This window comes from Leucoraja erinacea, chromosome 3 (assembly GCF_028641065.1).
Source record: "Leucoraja erinacea ecotype New England chromosome 3, Leri_hhj_1, whole genome shotgun sequence".
Taxonomy (NCBI): domain Eukaryota; kingdom Metazoa; phylum Chordata; class Chondrichthyes; order Rajiformes; family Rajidae; genus Leucoraja; species Leucoraja erinaceus.
This window is the reverse complement of record NC_073379.1, coordinates 14,034,845-14,055,133: the sequence shown is the minus strand read 5'-3', so window position 1 is coordinate 14,055,133 and position 20,289 is coordinate 14,034,845. Positions and strand designations below refer to the sequence as shown.

Sequence of the window (20,289 nt, the reverse complement as noted above, 5' to 3'; positions counted from 1 at the left end):
TCTTTGGCCATCAGGGAGTCATTACAGTTTGAACGCACAGTCTCTCCATTAGTCTTTGGCACAAAGTCCGGGACACTGTCAGACGTTACGGGAACACTTTGGCTCAACGTCTTCACTGATCTCACCGATCCCACTTCTGACACCATGTGTAATAACTCGCACATGAATTGTTTATTATAGTAAACACACAGAGCTCAAATACATAGATGTAAGCTCAAGCTCAGCAATGAATCTAACTGGAGGCTGGTGAAACAGACTAGATCATACGAGGCACTCGACTACAAGGTGGTTTGAGTACACAATGGCATGCAGTAAAACATGACATGGATCAGGTCAACTAATACTGACTGATCTACATTGTATCTCTAAAAGATCAGGAGCTGATGTATGGAACAAAAAACAGTATGGACTGCAATGAGTTATTCTGTGCAAAGAATACTGTACATCTCCGCCAATGTTAATTGTTAGGGAATTCTAGAATTTCAAACCAGTAACAACTTGGAGTAGAATCTGCAGCTGGTGGCACTGTATACGCTTAGAAAATTCCTAATGGGTGTTGAATGTGTCATAAAGAGTCTTTGAGGACAATTACATTTTAATACATTGCAGAAGCATTGGGTTGTATTCACAGAGCTGTAATCTGAGCCATGCCCCATTAGCTGACTTGTGTATCATTGTCAGTAGGTTCTAACAAAGGTGCTTTTGTTATTTATGATATCTGAACCATCCCCATGTTTCTTTAGGTTACACCCACCACAATCTTTTCAGACAAATAACATTGTTCTCCAGTTACTGATATTTTACGGGAAGTGGTTGGGAGCAGCTAAGGTATTATTTTGGACACCTATTTAATGATCTATCAGAGGGGAAGGGTATTCTGTAGTTTGAATCTGAAAATGTTTCTGATAATGTTTGCATTTAGGGATTTAAACGTTTTGACAATCTTAATGTGCTCTGCGAAATCAAAAGTACTGACCAAAATGTTTACATGCAAGGAGAAATCTATATGTTATTCAAAAGCATAAAAAACTGTGGGTGGCAAAGATAAGAATAACAAAAATTGATTGCGTCAGGCAGTAACTGCAAAGCAAAATGGAATAGACATTTCAGATCAGGTCAATGACATCATATGAAGAAAGACTGGATAGACTCGGCTTGTACTCGCTATAATTTAGAAGATAGAAACTTACAAAATTCTTAAGGGGTTGGACATGCTAGATGCAGGAAGATTGTTCCCGATGTTGGGGAAGTCCAGAACAAGGGGTCACAGTTTAAAGATAAAGGGGAAATCTTTTAGGACCGAGATGAGAAAAACATTTTTCACACAGAGTGGTGAATCTCTGGAATTCTCTGCCACAGAAGGTAGTTGAGGCCAGTTCATTGGCTATATTTAAGAGGGAGTTAGATGTGGCCCTTGTGGCTAAAGGGATCATGGGTATGGAGAGAAGGCAGGTACAAGATACTGAGTGGATGATCAGCCATGATCATAGTGAATGGCGGTGCAGGCTCGAAGGGCTGAATGGCCTACTCCTGCACCTATTTTCTATGTTTCGATGTTTCTATCATGTCAGAATTAATGTCAGTTCTGTGAGGAATCTAACTTCAAATAATTGGAAACAATTTTAATAAAATACATGCCAACCATCTACTGGTTGGTGTCATGGAGTTCAGGTTTAAAAAAAAAAGGAGTAAATTAAGAAAACCAGGCTTAATAATTTTATGTGCTTCCTTGGAGCCTGGAAATAGTACAATTGGTGGGATAGATGCAAAATGCTGAAGTAACTCAGCGGGTCCTGCTGCCTCTGGAGAAAAGGAATAGGTGACGTTTCGGGTCGAGACCCTTAAGGGACCAGGTATCCTTAGTTGAATTGGTGGGAATTAATCAAAATCAAAAAAAATGTAGAAGCATGTGTAGAAACATGGAACTGCAAATTCTGGTATACAAAAATATACAACGTATTGGAGTAATTTGGCGGGTCAGGCAGTATCTCTGGAGAAAATGGGTAGGCGAAGTTCGGGTCGAAACCCTTCTTCAGACTGCAGTATCTCCTCAAGGTATGCCTACTCTGAAGAAGTTCTCCACAGTCTGAAGAATGTTTCCTGACCTGAAATCTTGCATATCCATGTTCTCCAGTGACCCTGCCTGATCCGGTGAGTCTCCCCAGCACCTTGCGTCTTTTTAAGGCAGAAACACTTGCAATGAAAAGCAAACCTGTTGACCATTTGCTGTTTTTTATTTCAGATTTTCAGCATCTACAGTTTTCATAATTTTAGTTTTGAGGGTGAGGCTGGGTTATAAAGCAGTGATTTCTTTTACAGGACTGCAAAAAAAAAAGATGCTGGAGTTTTATTTGCCTTGAATGTTATTTTCTGCTTAAATCGGATATTCTTGTGTGAACTTGGAAAAACCCTATTCTAAGCTTGTACAAAAATAACAGATTTCAACCAGAAAATACCAGGACAACCCAAGAGAAAGTCTTGCATGTCGAATCTATAATATAGTAAAAGCCCATTGAAGTCCATGTAATTTTGGTGATGTTTACACTCCATAAGGACTTCTCCGAATGTAATTAGCCCTTTCCTTCCTTCTGCCACGATCTCCTTCAGATATGAATCAAGTATCCTAATGCCTCTGTCCCACTTAGGAAACCTGAACGGAAACCTCGGGAGACTTTGCGCCCCACCCAAGGTTTCTGTGCGGTTCCCGGAGGTTTTTGTCAGTCTCCCTACCTGCTTCCACTACCTGCAACCTCCGGCAACCACCTGCAACCTCCGGGAACTGCACGGAAACCTTGGGTGGGGCGCAAAGTCTCCAGAGGTTTCCTTTCCGGTTTCCTAAGTGGGACAAGGGGCATTAGTCCCCACTTATTTCCATTCGACAAACTGTTCATTAGCAATGTCATCTTAAAACACAGAAAAAAAACAAAATAAAAAAAAACACAAAAGACATGCTGATTGTAACTCATGATAGTTCAGCCACCAAATTTATGCTGGGTGCTTGATTTTATAATTTAATTATTCTGCTGGCAGCCCCGTAATGACCAAAATTCATGGGTATTTAGCAGCAATTAAAGCCAGACAACTCCTCCTAAACAGGCTGTGTGCAACAGCAGAATGGTTAGTTGAATGGTAATGAATACATTTTATTGAATTGAATGGAATTTAATACTTTTTTTTTAGTCAAGTATGTATCCATACAAGGAATTTGCCTTGGTGCTTTGCTCGCAAGTAACAACACAATATACAGTAGACAATTAAAAATAAAACATAATAATTTAAACATGTAAATGAAATCAAATACCAGAGCAAAAGGAGGCTACAGACTTTCAGCTGTTGAGTAGAGCTACTGCTTGTGGAAAAAAGCTGTTTTTATGTCTGGCTGTGGCGGCTTTGACAGTCAGACAGTTTGACAGTTGCCTTCCAGAGGGAAGTGCTTCAAAGAGTTTATGGCCAGGGTGAGAGGGGTCAGAGATGATCTTACCCGCTCACTTCCTGGCCCTTGCTTTGTCGATGGGGGCTGATTGAAGGATGGGTTGCAGCCTCCGGGTGTCGTGCTTGGTGGCTGAGCCAAACCAGACCATGATGGACAAGGTGAGGACAGACTCTATAAAAATGATGGACCATCATTGCCTGTGGCAGATTGTGTTTCCTCAACTGCCGCAGGAAGTACATCCTCTGTTGAGCCCTTTTGACTGTGGAGTTGATGGTGGCCTCCATTTAAGGTCCCTGGAGATGATGGTTCTAAAGAACTTAAATGACTCCACAGATGTGACTGTGGTGTTGTTGATGGTGAGTGGGGTGAGGGGAGAGGGAGCTCTCCTAAAGTCTACAATCAATTCCACCGTCTTGAGAACATTGAGCTCCAGGTTGGTGCGATGGCACCAGGATGCCAGCTGTGTTTAGAGTTTAGAGATACAGCTGGGAAACAGGCCCATCAGCCCACTGAGTCCATGCTGACCATCGATAATCTAATCAGACTAGTTATCCCACTACACACTAGGGGCAATTTCCAGTTGTCAAATAACCCGCAAACCCACACGTTTTGTGATGTGGGAGGAAATCGGAGCACCCAGAGGAAATCCATGCAGTCATAGGAAGAACATTGCACGCAGACAGCACTTGAGGTCAGAATCGAACCCGAGTCTCTAGCTTTGTGACACAGTGGCTCTTATCCTGTGTCACTGTGCCGCCCATTCTATGTTGGGTGGTCTCTCAGTTTCTCATCCACTCCCTACACACCAGGGACAATTCATAGATGTTAATTAACCTACTAAACACTCATGTCTTTGGGATGTGGGAGGAAAACGGTGCACTTGAAGGAAACACGTGTGATCAGAGAGAGAACATGCAAACTCCACACATGTCAGCAAGGAACCCAGGTCTCCGACGCTGTGAGCCAGTAGGTCTAGCAGAGGTAGTACCGCTGTGCTGACAGGCATTTCAAAAGTGAGGATAGCCAGAAAGAACTGCAGGATGGCATGGCGCGTGAGAGTGTTTGTCGTGGTTTTATTAAGCTGCACTCGATGTTATACTGTTGGAGGTTAAGTGAAGGCGGGTTGATTTGTTTCTGCAATGGTAGAGGGGAACTTAAACTTGAAGTCGGTGGGAAGAGATGCCTGTGATGCTTAAATTACTGGGACTGAGCACCAGGATGCATCGGAAATGTCCTCATTCTTCAGGGAACGGGGGTTCCCCTCCCCTACTATAGATGAGGCTCGCACCAGGGTCTCTTCAATACCCCGCAAAACTGCTCTCTCCCCATCCCCCCCACTCGGAACAAGGGCAGATTCCCCCTAGTCCTCACCTTCTACCCCACTAGCCGTCACATACAGCAAATAGTCCTCCGTCATTTTCAGCCACCTCCAACGTGATCCCACCACTCGCCACATCTCCCCATCTCCCCCCTTCCCTGTCTGCTTTCCGCAAAGACCGCTCCCTTTGTAACTCCCTGGTCAATTCTTCCCTTCCCACCCGCATGAAATGCTACACTTATCGCTTTACCCCCTCGACTCCATTCAAGGACCCAAGCGGTCGTTCCAGGTGTGACAGAGGTTCACCTGCACCTCCTTCAACCTCATCTACTGCATCCGCTGCTCTAGATGTCGGCTGATCTACATCGGTGAGACCAAACGTAGACTTGGCGATCGTTTCGTCGAACACCTCCACTCGGTTTGCATTAACCAACCTGATTTCCCTGTGGCTCAGCACTTCAACTCCCCCTCCCATTTTGAATCTGACCTTTCTGTCCTGGGCCTCCTTCATGGCCAGAGTGAGGACCACCGTATGTAGGAGGAGCAGCACCTCATATTCCTCTTGGGCAGTTTGCACCCCAGCGGCATGAATATTGACCTCCAATTTCCGGTAGCCCTTGCTGTCTCCTCCCCTTCTCAGCTCTCCCTCAGCCCTCTGGCTCCTCCTCTTCCTTTCTTCTTCCCGCCCCGCCCCCCCCACCCTACATCAGTCTGAAGAAGGTTTTCAGCCTGAAAAGTTGCCTATTTCCTTAGCTCCATAGATGCTGCCGCACCTGCTGAGTTTCACCAGCATTTTTGTCTACCTTCGATTTTCCAGCATCTGTAGTTCCTTCGTGAACATCAGGATGCAGTGCTCTAAGAAGTTTAATGAACTAGCACACCTGGTCGTCAATAGAACTCCAAACGTCATACCTCACAGTTTGCATCACAAACTTCAGTAGTTCCTTAATGCACCACACCCCCTCATTTGCCGAACAATAACTTCTCTCAATCAAGACTCATACCAAACATTTATGTGCTCCACCACACCCTGACTAACTTTTGCTGTTGCAAATCTCCCACCCACACATTACAATTTGCATGTACATATATATATTTATATATATAGGTTTTCAACCATGGTAACCAAACGGATTGCATGACAGCAAATGTTTGTCTTTCACATGGAACCAGCTGGCACACAACCGGATGTTGAAGCTGATGGGTGAGAACAGGCACAATCCACGTATTCAATTGTGGAGACATTGAAGATTGCTATTGAAGATAGACACAAAAAGCTGGAGTAATTCAGCGGGACAAGCAGCCTCTCTCTCTCTCTCTCTCTCTCTCTCTCGCCAACTCCTTCGACCCGAAACATCACCCATTCCTTCTCTCCAGACATGCTGCCTGTCCCGCTGAGTTACTACAGATTTTTGGTTTAAACCAGCATCTGCAGTTCCTTCCCACACACTACTGAATATGGTCTGTGCAGGGCAGAAGTCATAGAAGATGATTGCATCCTCTTGCCTTATTGGACTTCTCGACTCCCATTTTACCCTTGGCCCAAGAGCTCTTCTGATTTGGAAGATGCGGACAAAACAAGGATGCCCCTCTTACCTTCAACCTCTCCCAGCTCCACAACCCCAGGTGTTTTCGTTGCCTTCAGAGAATATTGCACCATTACTAGGTCAGAGAATTGCTGGGTGATAAAGCACAATAATGGGACTTTTTTCCCTTTATGTTCTTATTGACGATTGAGTACCAATCAATGATTTATCCTTTTTCCAAGAATTTGGTCCTTTGCCTTGGATGCTTTTGTGATTCAGGTGCTTGTCTGGGCTTCTCGAATGTTGTGAGAATCTTTGACTCCACCACCACTCCACACACTTGGGCAGTTCATTCAGATTTTAACCATTCTATGTGCGAAAAAAACTTACCGGTACTTGGATCTGCTTTTAAAGCTCCCATTCCTTACGTTGAATCTATGCTCCCTGGTTTTAGGACACCTCTTTGTTACTCATAATTTTCACAAACCTCAATCCCCACCTTACTTACCACTGCAACAGAGAAAATAACCCAGAGTTAAAACATGAGAATGCTGGAAATAGTGAGCTGTGATTTTTCACATACTTGTTGAAAATAAGCGCTGCCTGATGATATAGGTGAAAACATTTGTTTTCTACACCCTAAAGGGCCTGTCCCATGAGCATGCGACTGCATGCGGCTAGCACGACCTAACGTGGTCGCTTGAGCCGTACGGCCTCGCGGGGCCGTCCCACTTCGATCGCTGGAGGCGTATGGAGTTGTGCGGGGCTGGTCCCGACATCGCGCGGGGCTCCGGAGAACTGACACTGTCCAAAAATTCCGCGCGACAACAGCCTGTTGGCCTGCAGCCGCATTGAGGCCGTACGCAGTGCCTCGACAGGCGTACGCCTAGCACGTGGTGTTGCGCGATGATGTCACCGCCCGGCGTGCCGTTGCATGATGATAACCGCCCGACACCATGCGACGTCCAAATTCAGTCGGCCCTCCTCCTGCCCAGTTGATTGGTGAGTATGATGTCAGGACCTGCCCCGCACAACTCCAGATGTCTCCGCGGTTGGAAGTGGGACCGGCCCCGCGAGGCCGTACGCCTCAAGCCACCACGATTGGTAGCGCTAGACGCATGCAATCGCATGCTGGTGGGGCAGGCCATTAAGGCCCAACCCCATTCTCTCCTGCCTTCTCCCCATAAACCTCTGATAATAATAATAATAATAATAATAATAAATTTAATTTATGGGCGCCTTTCAAGAGTCTCAAGGACACCTTACAAAAAATTAGCAAGTAGAGGAAAAACATGTAAGGGGAATGAAATAAATAGTAGAGACATGACTAGTACACAAATTAAAGACAGAATTCAATTCAAAACACAATATGAGGCAATCATGCACAGATGAAAAGGGAGGGGGACGTGGGGCTAAGGATAGGCAGAGGTGAAGAGATGGGTCTTGAGGCGGGACTGGAAGATGGTGAGGGACACGGAATTGCGGATCAGTTGGGAGAGGGAGTTCCAGAGCCTGGGAGCTGCCCTGGAGAAGGCTCTGTCCCCAAAACTGCGGAGGTTGGACTTGTGGATGGAGAGGAGACCGGCTGATGTGGATCTGAGGGACCATGAGGGTTGGTAGGGGGAGAGGAGGTCAGTGAGATATGGGGGGGGGGGGCAGATGGTGGAGGGCTTTGTAGGTGAGGACCAGGATTTTGTAGGTGATCCGGTGGGAGATGGGAAGCCAGTGAAGTTGTTTGAGGACTGGAGTGATGTGATGCCAGGATTTGGTGTGGGTGATGAGTCGGGCGGCTGCGTTCTGGACCAGTTGTAGTCGGTTGATGTAGGTGGAGCTGATGCCAAGGAGAAGTGAGTTGCAATAGTCCAGTCGGGAGGAGATGAAGGCATGGATGTGTCTTTCAGCAGCGGGAGGTGTGAGAGAGGGTCTGAGTTTGGCGATGTTGCGGAGATGAAAGAAGGAGGTTTTAATGACATGGCGGATGTGAGGCTCAAGGGAGAGGGTGAAATCAAAGATCACGCCAAGGTTGCGGGCCTGGGGAGATGGGGAGACAGTGGTGCCGTCGATGGTGAGAGTGGGGTTATTGATTTTGCTGAGTGTGGCTTTGGAGCCTATGAGGAGGAATTCTGTCTTATCGCTGTTGAGTTTGAGGAAGTTATGTTGCATCCAGGTTTTTATAGCTGACAAACAGGAGTTGATATGGGAGAGGGGGGGTTGTGGGGGGATTTGGTGCCGAGGTAGATCTGGGTGTCATCGGCGTAACAGTGGAAGTCCAGGTTGAAGTGGCGGAGTATCTGACCAAGGGGGAGGATGTAGATGATGGAGAGGAGGGGGCCGAGTACGGAGCCTTGGGGAACGCCTTGAGTGACTGTGGCTGTAGCAGAGGTGTGGTTGTGGAGAGAGATGAAGTGGGATCTGTTGGAAAGGTAGGAACGGAGCCAGCTGAGTGCAGAGCCTTCAATGCCGAGGTCTTTGAGTCTGGTGAGCAGGATGTTATGGTTCACTGTATCGAAGGCTGTGCTCAGGTCGAGGAGGATGAGGATGTTGAGGGAACCAGTGTCAGCAGAGGTGAGGAGGTCGTTGAGGACTTTGAGGAGAGTAGTTTCTGTGCTATGGAGGGGGTGAAAGCCAGAGACTGTGGTGGACTGTGGTGGACTGTGGTGGACTGTGAGAGATGATTGCTTTGTGAGTCGTTCAAGTTGGCGACCAGACTCTGATACCTTTACTGATTAAGAATCTATATCTCTGCCTTAAACATACCCATTGACTTGGCCTCCACAGCCTTCTGTGGCAATCAGTTCCACAGATTCACCACCCTCTGACTAACTTGTTGGTCTGCATTACCAACTCAGTAGAGGGCTGGGCACTTTGCAGTGGACAAAGATGTGAACTTCATTGAGTAACTCTAAGGGAAAACACTGATGTTTTAGTACAGTGAAACACTAAATGAGAGGCATGGAAAAAAGATGCAATGGCCAATACTTGTGCATCAATCCAGCTCCAAAAGTTAAAGACATTCGCACGGAGCTTGAGGCCTATCCTTTCTGCTATGGAAATTGGTGCTAGATTGATTGAAGAAATTCAATCTTTGCACATCCAGTTTTAATACAGTCTCCAATGACTCCGATTCACTTTAGGAAGAAAAGTGCTGGAAGAAAACTCAGCAGGTCAGGCAGCATTTCTGGAGAACACATGTAGGTAATGTATCAGATCGGGATCTTTCTTCAGAATGAAGAAAGGACCTGACCGGAAACATCACCCATCCGTTCTCCAGAGATGCTGCCTGACCCGTTCAGTTACTCCAGCACTTTGTGTCTTTTTCTGTACAGACCATCATCTGCAGTTCCTTGTATCTCATTCACTTTAGGAAGGATGCAGATGTGTTGGAGGGATGGCAAAGGAGATTCACCAGAATTTTGCCTGTTTTGAACAACATCAAGTGCAGGTTCCCTTCAAGTTGTCCAGCATCATGACCTGCAAATATATGGCTGTCCCTTCAATGTAACTTGGCCTAAAGACTGAAACTCCTTTTGAAAATATATTGCGGGAATACCATCAACAGAACTGGTTTCATTTCTAACTTAAATTTAATGAATGGTCTGGGCGGCGCAGTGGTAGAGTTGCTGCCTTACAGTGCTTACAGCGCTAGATACCAGTGTTCAATTCCGACTGCTGGTGCTGCCTGTATGGAATTTCTATGTTCTCCCTGCGACTGCATGTGTTTTCTCCGGGTACTTAGATTTTCTTAGTGATAGTTGTGTTTGTGCGAGGTGGATCGCTAGGCGGCTCGGACTGAATGAGCTGAAGGGCCTGTTTCCGCTCTGTATCTCTAAACTAAACGAAACTTGTTTTATTTCTAACTTAAATCTAATGACTGATCTCCATTCTGAAATATTGACCTACTCTATAACCATATAACAATTACAGCACAGAAACAGGCCATCTCGGCCCTTCTAGTCCGTGCCGAACACTTACTCTCACCTAGTCCCATCTACCTGCACTCAGACCATAACCCCCCCATTCCTTTTCCGTCCATATACCTATCCAATTTATTTTTAAATGATAAAATCTAACCTGCATCCACCACTTCCACTGGAAACTCATTCCACACAGCTACCACTCTCTGAGTAAAGAAGTTCCCCCTCATGTTACCCCTAAACTTTTGTCCCTTAATTCTCAAATCATGTCCTCTTGTTTGAATCTTCCCTACTCTCAATGGAAAAAGCTTATCCACGTCAACTCTGTCTATCCCTCTCATAATTTTAAAGACCTCTATCAAGTCCCCCCTTAACCTTCTGCGCTCCAAAGAATAAAGACCTAACTTGTTCAACCTTTCTCTGTAACTTAGGTGCTGAAACCCAGGCAACATTGTAGTAAATCTCCTCTGTACTCTCTCTATTTTGTTGACATCTTTCATATAATTTGGCGACCAGAATTGAACACCATACTCCAGAATTGGCCTCACCAATGCCTTGTACAATTTTAATATTACATCCCAACTTCTATACTCAATGCTCTGATTTATAAAGGCCAGCACACCAAAAGCTTTCTTTACCACCCTATCGACATGAGATTCCACCTTCAGGGAACTGTGCACAGTTATTCCCAGATCCCTCTGTTCACCTGCATTAATCTCTCCAGGGTTGCTGCCTGATCTGTTGAATATTTCTAGTATTGTGTTTTTATGGGTCCGAATAGGTTTGTGCCAGAGCTTCACTCCATGAGCCAATTGGATTCATTGCATATCCCCTTCTTTTGGAGGTGACTTCATTTTTCTAAGAACTGACAACATTTTCTTCAACAATGGGTTTTAACAGATGGCAATCCATATCTTAACCAACTCTACAATAAAGAAAAGTTGAAAGCATTTGGTAATTAGCTTTTGTCACAATCATTACTGTCCCGCTCACCAGTGGAAATAATCAATCACTGTTTTTCTGAATCCGGACATTGCCAAAACCATTTTGCAATCTCGGTTTCTCATGTCAGGTCTGGCCATTATAGTCACTGGCTCCAATGCACAAAGCTTCAAATAATCAATCATTATAACTGCGAGCCTCCTCCCTGGACAGTTCTATCACTACTCCAATTAAACTAAATTGTATCGTTTGTCATTGCTTCACCTGTTCTAGAAACGCCTTAAAACCAAATGTCACAAGATGCTTAATGAAGCTGCATAGTCCTATATTATCGACTTATTTTTTTTTGTTTTTAATGGCTCTAGGCACAAAACCAAGAATTAAGTACCCTTTTAATGGCAACCCCCATTATTTACTGAACAGAAGCATTATTCCTAAGGCTCAAAATGATATTGATATCATAGAAGCCATTGCAGCTTACTATATTTCACATCTGTTTAAAAAGGACCAATATGGTTTGAAATATTTTCTTGCGGTTTAAGTTGCTCCATGTAGTCAGAGTAATTCCAGGGAAGCCAGGATTGCTTGCTTTTTTTAAAACCTTTCCTAGCCTGTTGTGAAACTCTAGACATTGTGCACTGTTTGTTCCACATGCAAAAAAAAAAAAAACCTTCTCTTGCAGTTGAATATATCTAAAGAGCTGAAAAAAACATTAAGCAACCCGATTAATCTGAGTGAGTTGCAATGATTAGCAATGAGGGGCTTTCAGGTTACTTAGAAAATAGGTGCATGTGGAGGCCCTTCGGCCCTTCGAGCCAGCACAGCCATTCATTGTGATCATGGCTGATCAACCACAATCAGTAACCCATGCCAGCCCCTTGATTCCGCTAGCCCCGAGCACTATCTAACTCTCTTTTAAATTAATCCAGTGAATTGCCGTCCACTGCCTTCTGTGGCAGAGAATTCCACAAATTCACAACTCTCTGGGTGAAAAGGTTTTTTCTCATCTCAGTTTTAAATGGCCTCCCCTTTATTGCTAGACTGTGGTCCCCTGGTTCTGGACTCGCCCAACATTGGGAACATTTTTCCTGCATCCAGCTTGTCCAGTCCTTTTATAATTGTAAATGTTTCTATAAGATTCCCTCTCATCCTTCTAAACTCCAGTGAATACGGTGAATACAAGCACAGTCTTTCCAATCTTTCCATATATGACAGTCCCGCCATCCCGGGGATTAACCTCGTGAACCTATGCTGCGCTGCCTCAATAGCAAGGATGTCCTTCCTCAAATGAGGAGACCAAAACTGCACACAATACTCCAGATGTGGTCTCACCAGGGCCCTCTGCAACTCTTACTCCTATACTCAAATACTCTCGTTATGAAGGCCAACATGCCATTAGCTTTCTTCACTGCCTGCTGTACCTGCATGTTTACTTTCAATTACATAGTGACATGTCTGCCTTTAATTCTATCTGTAACATTTACTGAATTTTGGGGTGAATTTAGGAAATAACTGCAGCTCAGATTCAGATTCAAATTTTATTGTCATTGTGCAGTGTACAGTACAGATACAGTACAGATACAACGAAATGCAGTTAGCATCTCCCCAGAAGTGCAAACATCGAATAATGAGCAATAATTCTATGGGGGGGGGGGCTGACTGGCAATCGCCAAGTTGCAGAGTTAAGTAATCTAACAGCCGCAAGGAAGAAGCTGTTCCTGGACCTCCTGGTCCGGCTTGACCAGTGTTGAGGTATTGTCTAAAACTACACAACATTGTTGTATTGTTGATGAAGAGAGGTCATCTGAGATGTTGACCTCCAGGAACCTGAAGCTGGAGACACGTTCCACCTCCGTACCGTTAATGTGGATGGGGATGTGCGTGCCGCCCCTAGACCTTCTAAAGTCTACAATGAGCTCCTTGGTCTTCTTGGAGTTAAGGGCCAGGTTGTTGTCAGTGCACCACGCTGCTAGGAGCTGGACCTCCTCCCTACAGGCTGACTCATCATTGTTGCTGATGAGGCCAATCACCGTTGTATCATCTGCATATTTGATGATGGTGTTAGTACCATGTACAGGTGTGCAGTCGTAGGTGAAGAGGGAGTAGAGGAGGGGGCTCAGCACACAGCCCTGTGAAACGCCAGTGTTCAGGGTGAGGGTTGAAGAGGTGTGGTTGTCTGACCTAACAGACTGGGGTCTGTTAGTTAGAATGTCCAGTATCCAGTTACAGAGGGAGGGGTCGATGCCCAGGTCTCTGAGTTTGGTGATCAGTTTAGAGGGTATAATGGTGTTGAATGCTGAGCTGTAATCGATGAACAGCATTCTTACGGAGGTGTCTCTGTCATCGAGGTGGGAGAGGGTGGAGTGAAGTGCCGTTGAGATGGCATCCTCCGTACTCCTGTTCTTGCGGTAGGTGAACTGATAGGGGTCCAGTGTGGGAGGTAGGCAGCCTTTGAGGTGTGCCAGGACCAGCCTCTCGAAGCACTTGGTGATGATGGGAGTAAGTGCAACTGGGCGAAAGTCGTTGAGGCTTGCCGCAGTTGAGGTTTTGGCACCGCTAAAGGATTTTAAGGCACCAACTGCTTGGGCAAGTGACTTGAAGCTGTGACCAGACGTCTGTCCTGCGCAGCACAGGCCCTAGCACATCGGGAACCGTCAGGGCCAGTGCCTACGTGCATTAGTCCTGCTCAACCCCTTACACGTCGTAGGGGCTGGTGATCAGCAGGGAGCACAGTCTTGATGGCCATCTCTAGACTGTCAAAGCAGCCATAAAAGTGGTTTAGCTCCTCAAGGAAGGAGGCGTCGCTGGGTGTGGGGGTGATGTTGGTGTTTACACCATTTACATTTACATATAGCATTTACAATGTCAATTAGTTGATTCCATAGGGAGAAGAACAGAAAAGCTGTAATTTTTACACCACCAATGATAACAAACAAGTAGGAGACAGAAGAACAGTAAATGCATCATTTCAAACAGCAAAAACACTTCACAGCATTTAACAAGTAGCACCTGTTAATTTCTATTAACAGGTGTTATTTGTTAAATATTATTAAGTGTTTATGCAGTATTAATTCCCCTTGACTCTGCAAATCTTCCAAGTTTGTTCATCCTAGTCTGGAGCTAATTGTTAATTACCATAGGAACGTTCAAAGTGCCCAAATTAGTTCCAGGAAACAAGGTGTCAGTCAGGTTTCCTGCCTTAGTCATGTGGCCGTTATTGTTCGTTGGATGCTTATTTTCTAAATGGCTTCCTGTTTTTTAAGCCATTGTTTTGAGTATTTTTTTGGTTTATTTGGATTCATTAATTGCAAAGCATAGATGCAGATCTAAGACATGGGTCACGCAAAAGTGGTATGAATTTAGTGAGGCATAAGGCACTCCAAATATTAATGATGCAAAAGTCAATAAATGTGGTACTAGCTGATTCTATAATTTTTTTTAAATAACTAAAAAAAATTTGCTGTTCCTGAAAGTATTTGCAGTTTTCAGTTTGCTCTATAGTTTAAAAAATGCACATCAACGGATTACTGTCAGATTTAAAGTTGCAGTGATTTTCCATTGCCACTTATTTTCATTTTGTACCATCTGTTAGCTGGCTTAAAAAAGCATGGCTCAGCAGATTCGGCGCTGCAATTCTAAAACACCAAATACAGTTCACAGTTACGTTGCAGTATTTTTTACATAAAACATAGCATGGTGCAGCATAGGAACAGGCCCGTTGGCCCACAGTGTCTGTGCCGAACATGATGCCAAGACCAACCCTTATCTGACTGTACATAATCCACAACCCTCCATTCTCTGCATATCCATGCGTCCATCCAAAAGTCTCTTTTAAATGCCACTATTGTAAAAATGTCTCTTCCACCACCCTACCCTGGCAGCATGTTCCAGCCCCTACCCCCTTACTCTTTGATTCTGAGAAAACCCACGTGGTCACAGGGAGAACCTGCGAACTTCGTACAGACAGCATCCGCAGTTGAACTCTGGTCTGTGGCGCTGTGAGGCAGCAACTCTACCGCTGCGCCACTAATGAATGCTACCTTGCCGTTGGCTTGAGGTGTCATGTGGCCCACTGACATCGCTGTAGAGGTGAATTCCCTCGGTCTCCAATGATGGTCCCTAAGATGGATGGAGAAACCCTCAGGCTGTATAGCGGAGTCAGGTGAGTCAGGGCCGACTATGTTTCAGTGAAAAAAAACACAACCGTCCCTGGTCTCTCTTTGAAACTGTGGCCTTGCTCTAAGCTCTTCAAACTTGTGCAGGAGTCATCAGCTGGCAGTGTTCTGGAGAAGGGGTGAGGGTGGGATCCGCATTGTTCCAGCCGCACGCAAGATAACTGCTCTGTTTTCTGCATAACAGGCAACCTCTGTGGTTTGCAACTCCTGAGAAACTCTTGGCATGTCTAATACATGCTTGCACAGGTTTTTTTTGCAGCCTTTACAAGTTAGAAAACATTGGGCCAATTACTCAACTCTGACTGTGAATGCTAAGGTCAGTGCAGAGGCAATGACTCATATTGGCCACCTTCACATTTATAGGAATAATATTTTTTGTTGCAGTAGAATCTGTTTTCATGGTACAACATTGATGTTCACAAGATACACTTCAGGAATTCCAATTCATCCATCTCTTGCTAGCTTCCTGTTGTATCATAACCACATGGACTTTGTCAATCACGTTGGCTTTCAGTTTGGCAATGTTCATCCAAGTGTTGAGCAAACTTACCAGAACACAGGAGCCCCAACAAATATGATCTTAATCAAAATATGTCCTTCAGAAGTGGAGCTGTGTACTGTGGAAACTGGACAAATAATATCATAACTGGACACAAACTGCTGGAGTAACTCAGTGGGTTAGGCAGCATCTTTGGAGAAAAGGAAATGGTGACGTTTTGGGTTTGAGTCCGATGAAGGGTCTCAACCCGAAACGTCACCCATTCCTTTTGTCCAGAGATTCTGCCTGACCAGCTGTGTTACTCCAGCATTTTGTGTCTTTCTTCGGTGTAAACCAGCATCTGCAGTTCCTTCGCACAAATAACATTGTCATCTGGAGACCTGTCGGCCAGAGACAGTCGGCAGAGTAAATGTTCAATATGGCATCTCTCTAATCATAAAGAAAGGGCTCGACTCGAAACGTCACCCATTCCTTCTCTCCAGAGATGTTGCCTGTCCCGCTGAGTTACTCCAGCATTTTGTGTCTATCGATGATGAAGACAATACTGCTTCAGAGAGAGCACCTGGGCTAATGCTGAATCTGTGGGAGCTGCCACAAACAGGGGGTCCATCCAAGCTGTCCTCAGGTCACATGGCATATTTGCTAAACCACAACCTGTCGAGACTAGCATGGCTTGCGTTATTGAGCGTGTGGGATATAAATTGCACATGTGCACATTCCCTTTTGCATTCCTCATTCCCCAAATAAACATCCGAGATAAGTTTGATACTTCTCGCATGTTACTCCAAGCGAAATAACTGCAGAATTGACGAAATGTGCAAGTCCTTGCAATCAGTACAAATGTAATGAGTTTTGTGCATGAATTCATGTATGCCCATGTAGGAATGTTTTGATGCTCTTCGATTGGTGTTTTGCAGGGGCAACTGTCCGTGTTGGCAAAGTTTGAAGAAACGTGTCTCTTACCAGAAAATGTGGAGTTGTACTTTATTTATGAGGGGTCACGTCAGATGCATGTCACTATGGCACAGATACTGGATGCTAGGACACTGAAGTCAGTTATTCCAGGTAAGAGCACAAAGTAAATTGGAGTATTTATTTATGGAGAGATACAACACCGTAAATAAACCTGTGATCCACCAAGTCCATCAAACACCCATTTAGAATCATACAGTCATAGAGTGACACAGTGTGGAAACTTGCCCACACTGGCCAACAATGTCCCAGCTACACTAGTCCCACTTGCCTGCGCTTGGTCCATATCCCTCCAAACCTGTAATATCCATGTACCTGCCTAACTGTTTCTTAAACGATGAGTTAGTCCCAGCCTCAACTACCGCCTCTGACAGTTTGTTCCATACACCCTCCACCCTTTGTGTGAAAAAGTTACCCCTCGGATTCCTGTTAAATCTTTTCCCCCTCACCTTGAACTTATATTCTCTGGTCTTCGATTCCCCTACTCTGGGCAAGAGACTCTGTGCATCTACCCGATCTATTCCACTTATGATTTTGAACACCTCTATAAGATCACCCCTCATCCTCCTGCGCTCCATGGAATACACTATAGTATACACTCTCCATAGTACACACTAATCCTTTCCTAAACCCCATTTCCCCTCCAGATTAGGGTTAGGTATATTATTGTCATGTGTCTGAGGTAGGGTTAGGAAAAGCTTTGTTTTGCATGCTATCTGATCAAAGCAGATAATACTGAACATAAATACTATTAAGTAAACTCAAGTTTAATAGGTAGAGCAAAGGGAAAGAGTACAGAATATAGTTTTCAGCATTGTAGCACATCAGCTCCATAGACAATGTCCAAGTCAAGTTTACTTGTCACATACACATACAAGATGTACAGTGAAATGAAAGTGGCAATGCCTGCGGGATTGTGCAAAACAGCAGAACAGAGCCAGTATTTACATTTTTTTTTTAATGTCCAAAATGGGGTAGAGGTGAATTGGACAGTAGCCTTGTTTATGGAACAACCATTTAGAAGCCTGATGACAGAGAAAAAGAAGCTGTTCCTGAGTTTGGTGGTGCATGCATTCTGGATCCTGTGTCAACTGTCTGATGGGATGGGGTCATTTACTGTGGCCAATTAACCTACCAACCTGCACATTTTTGAGATATAATCATATAACAATTACAGCACTGAAACAGGCCATCTCGGCCCTGCTAGCCCGTGCCGAACACTTACTCTCCCCTAGTCCCATATACCTGTACTCAGACCATAACCCTCCTTTCCTTTCCCATCCATATACCTATCCAATTTATTATTAAATGATAAAACAAACCTGCCTTCACCACTTCCACTGGAAGCTCATTCCACACAGCTACCACTCTCTGAGTAAAGAAGTTCCCCCTCATGTTGCCCCTAAACTTTTGTTCCTTAATTCTCAAATCATGTCCTCTTGTTTGAATCTTCCCCACTCTCAATGGGAAAAGCTTATCCACGTCAACTATCTCTCTCATCATTTTAAAGACCTCTATCAAGTCCCCCCCCTTAACCTTCTGCGCTCCAAAGAATAAAAACCTAACTTGTTCAACCTTTCTCTGTAACTTAGGTGCTGAAACCTAGGCAGCATTCTAGTAAATCTCCTCTGTACTCTCTCTATTTTGTTGACATCTTTCATATAATTTGGCAACCAGAATTGTACACCATATTCCAGAATTGGCCTCACCAATGCCTTGTACAATTTTAACATTACATCCCAACTTCTATACTCAATGCTCTGATTTATAAAGGCCAGCACACCAAAAGCTTTCTTTACCACCCTATCTGCATGAGATTCCACTTTCAGGGGACTGTGCACAGTTATTCCTAGATCCCTCTGTTCAACTGCATTCCTCAATTTGCTACCATTTACCATGTACGTCCTATTTTGATTTGTCCTGCCAAGATGTGGCACCTCACACTTATCAGCATTAAACTCCATCTGCCATCTTTCAGCCCACTCTTACAAATGGCCTAAATCTCTCTGTAGACTTTGAAAATCTACTTCATTATCCACAACACTACCTATCTTAGTATCATCTGCATATTTACTAATCCAATTTACCACACCATCATCCAGATCATTGATGTATATGACAAACAACAGAGATGTGGGAGAAAACCCATTAGGCAACAGTGAGAGCATTCAGACTCCATAAAGATGGGATTGGAGGCTATGATTGTTTAGTTTAGTTTAGTTTAGAGATACAGCGTGGAAACAGGCCATTTGGCCACCAAGCCTCTGCCGACCAGCAATCCCTGTACACCAGTTCAAGCCTACACACCAGGGACAATTTTCAGAAGCCGATTAACCAACAAACATGTACGACTTGTGTGGGAGGAAGCCGGAGCACCCGGAGAAAACCCATGTGGTCACAGGGAGAATGTACAAACTCCGCACAGACAGCACCTGCAGTCAGGATTGAACCAGGGTCTCTGGTGCTGTAAGGTAGCAACTCTACTGCTGCGCCACCGTGCCATCCGGAATGAATCCGAGTCATTGAAGATGTGAGATTGAGGTCCTGTTAGCTGCACAACCAAGCCACCCATACAGTAGTTATCTAATGTATATTTAAATAGTGTTCACATAATCTCACTTTAAAAATAACTTGTAAATAGGTAGTTAGATTCTGTTCCCTTGCGAGACAAAGTAATAGACAATAGGTGCAGGAATAGGCCATTCGGCCCTTCGAGCCAGCACCGCTATTTAATGTGATCATGGCTGATCATCCCCAACCAATTTTCTATCCATGTCAGCACTCTACCTCCAATACCATGTGCCCTAATTTTGCCCACTGATCTCCTATGTGGGACCTTATCAAATGCTTTCTAAAAGTCCAGGTACACTACATCCACTGGCTCTCCCTTGTTCATTTTCCTAGTTACTCAAAAAAGTCCCAGAAAATTAGTCAAGCATAATTTCCCCTTCGTAAATCCATGCTAACTCGGACCGATCCTGTTACTGCTATTTAAATTTGCCGCCATTTCATCTTTTATAATTGACTTCCCCACCACCGATGTCAGGCTAACTGGTCTATAATTCCCTGTTTTCTCTCTCCCATCTTTCTTTAAAAAATTGATAACAATAGCTACCCTCCAATCCACAGGAACTGATCCTGAGTCTATAGAACATTGGAAAATTATCACCAATGCATCCACGATTTCTTGAGCCACTTCCTTAAGTACCCTGGGATGCAGACCATCAGGCCCTGGGGATTTATCAGCCTTCAATCCCATCAGTCTACCGAACACCGTAATAATAATAATAATAATAAATTTTATTTATGGGCGCCTTTCAAGAGTCTCAAGGACACCTTACATGTTTTTCCTCTACCTGCTAAATTTTTGTAAGGGGAATGAAATAAATAGTAGAGACATGACTAGTACACAAAGTAAAGACAGAATTCAATACAAAACACAATATGAGGCAATTAATGCACAGATGAAAAGGGAGGGGGACGTGGGGCTAAGGATAGGCAGAGGTGAAG

At 44.5% G+C, this 20,289-nt stretch overlaps 1 protein-coding gene across 1 annotated transcript in view; it reads left to right on the top strand.

Annotated features, from left to right (window-relative positions):
* Positions 1-20,289, top strand: part of LOC129695309 (rho guanine nucleotide exchange factor 28) — a 91,655-nt gene that overhangs the window by 53,919 nt on the left and 17,447 nt on the right. The window contains exon 3 of the mRNA XM_055632139.1: positions 16,725-16,872. Within this exon, the coding sequence (XP_055488114.1) occupies positions 16,725-16,872 (148 nt within the window). The remainder of the gene's footprint in view (positions 1-16,724; positions 16,873-20,289) is intronic.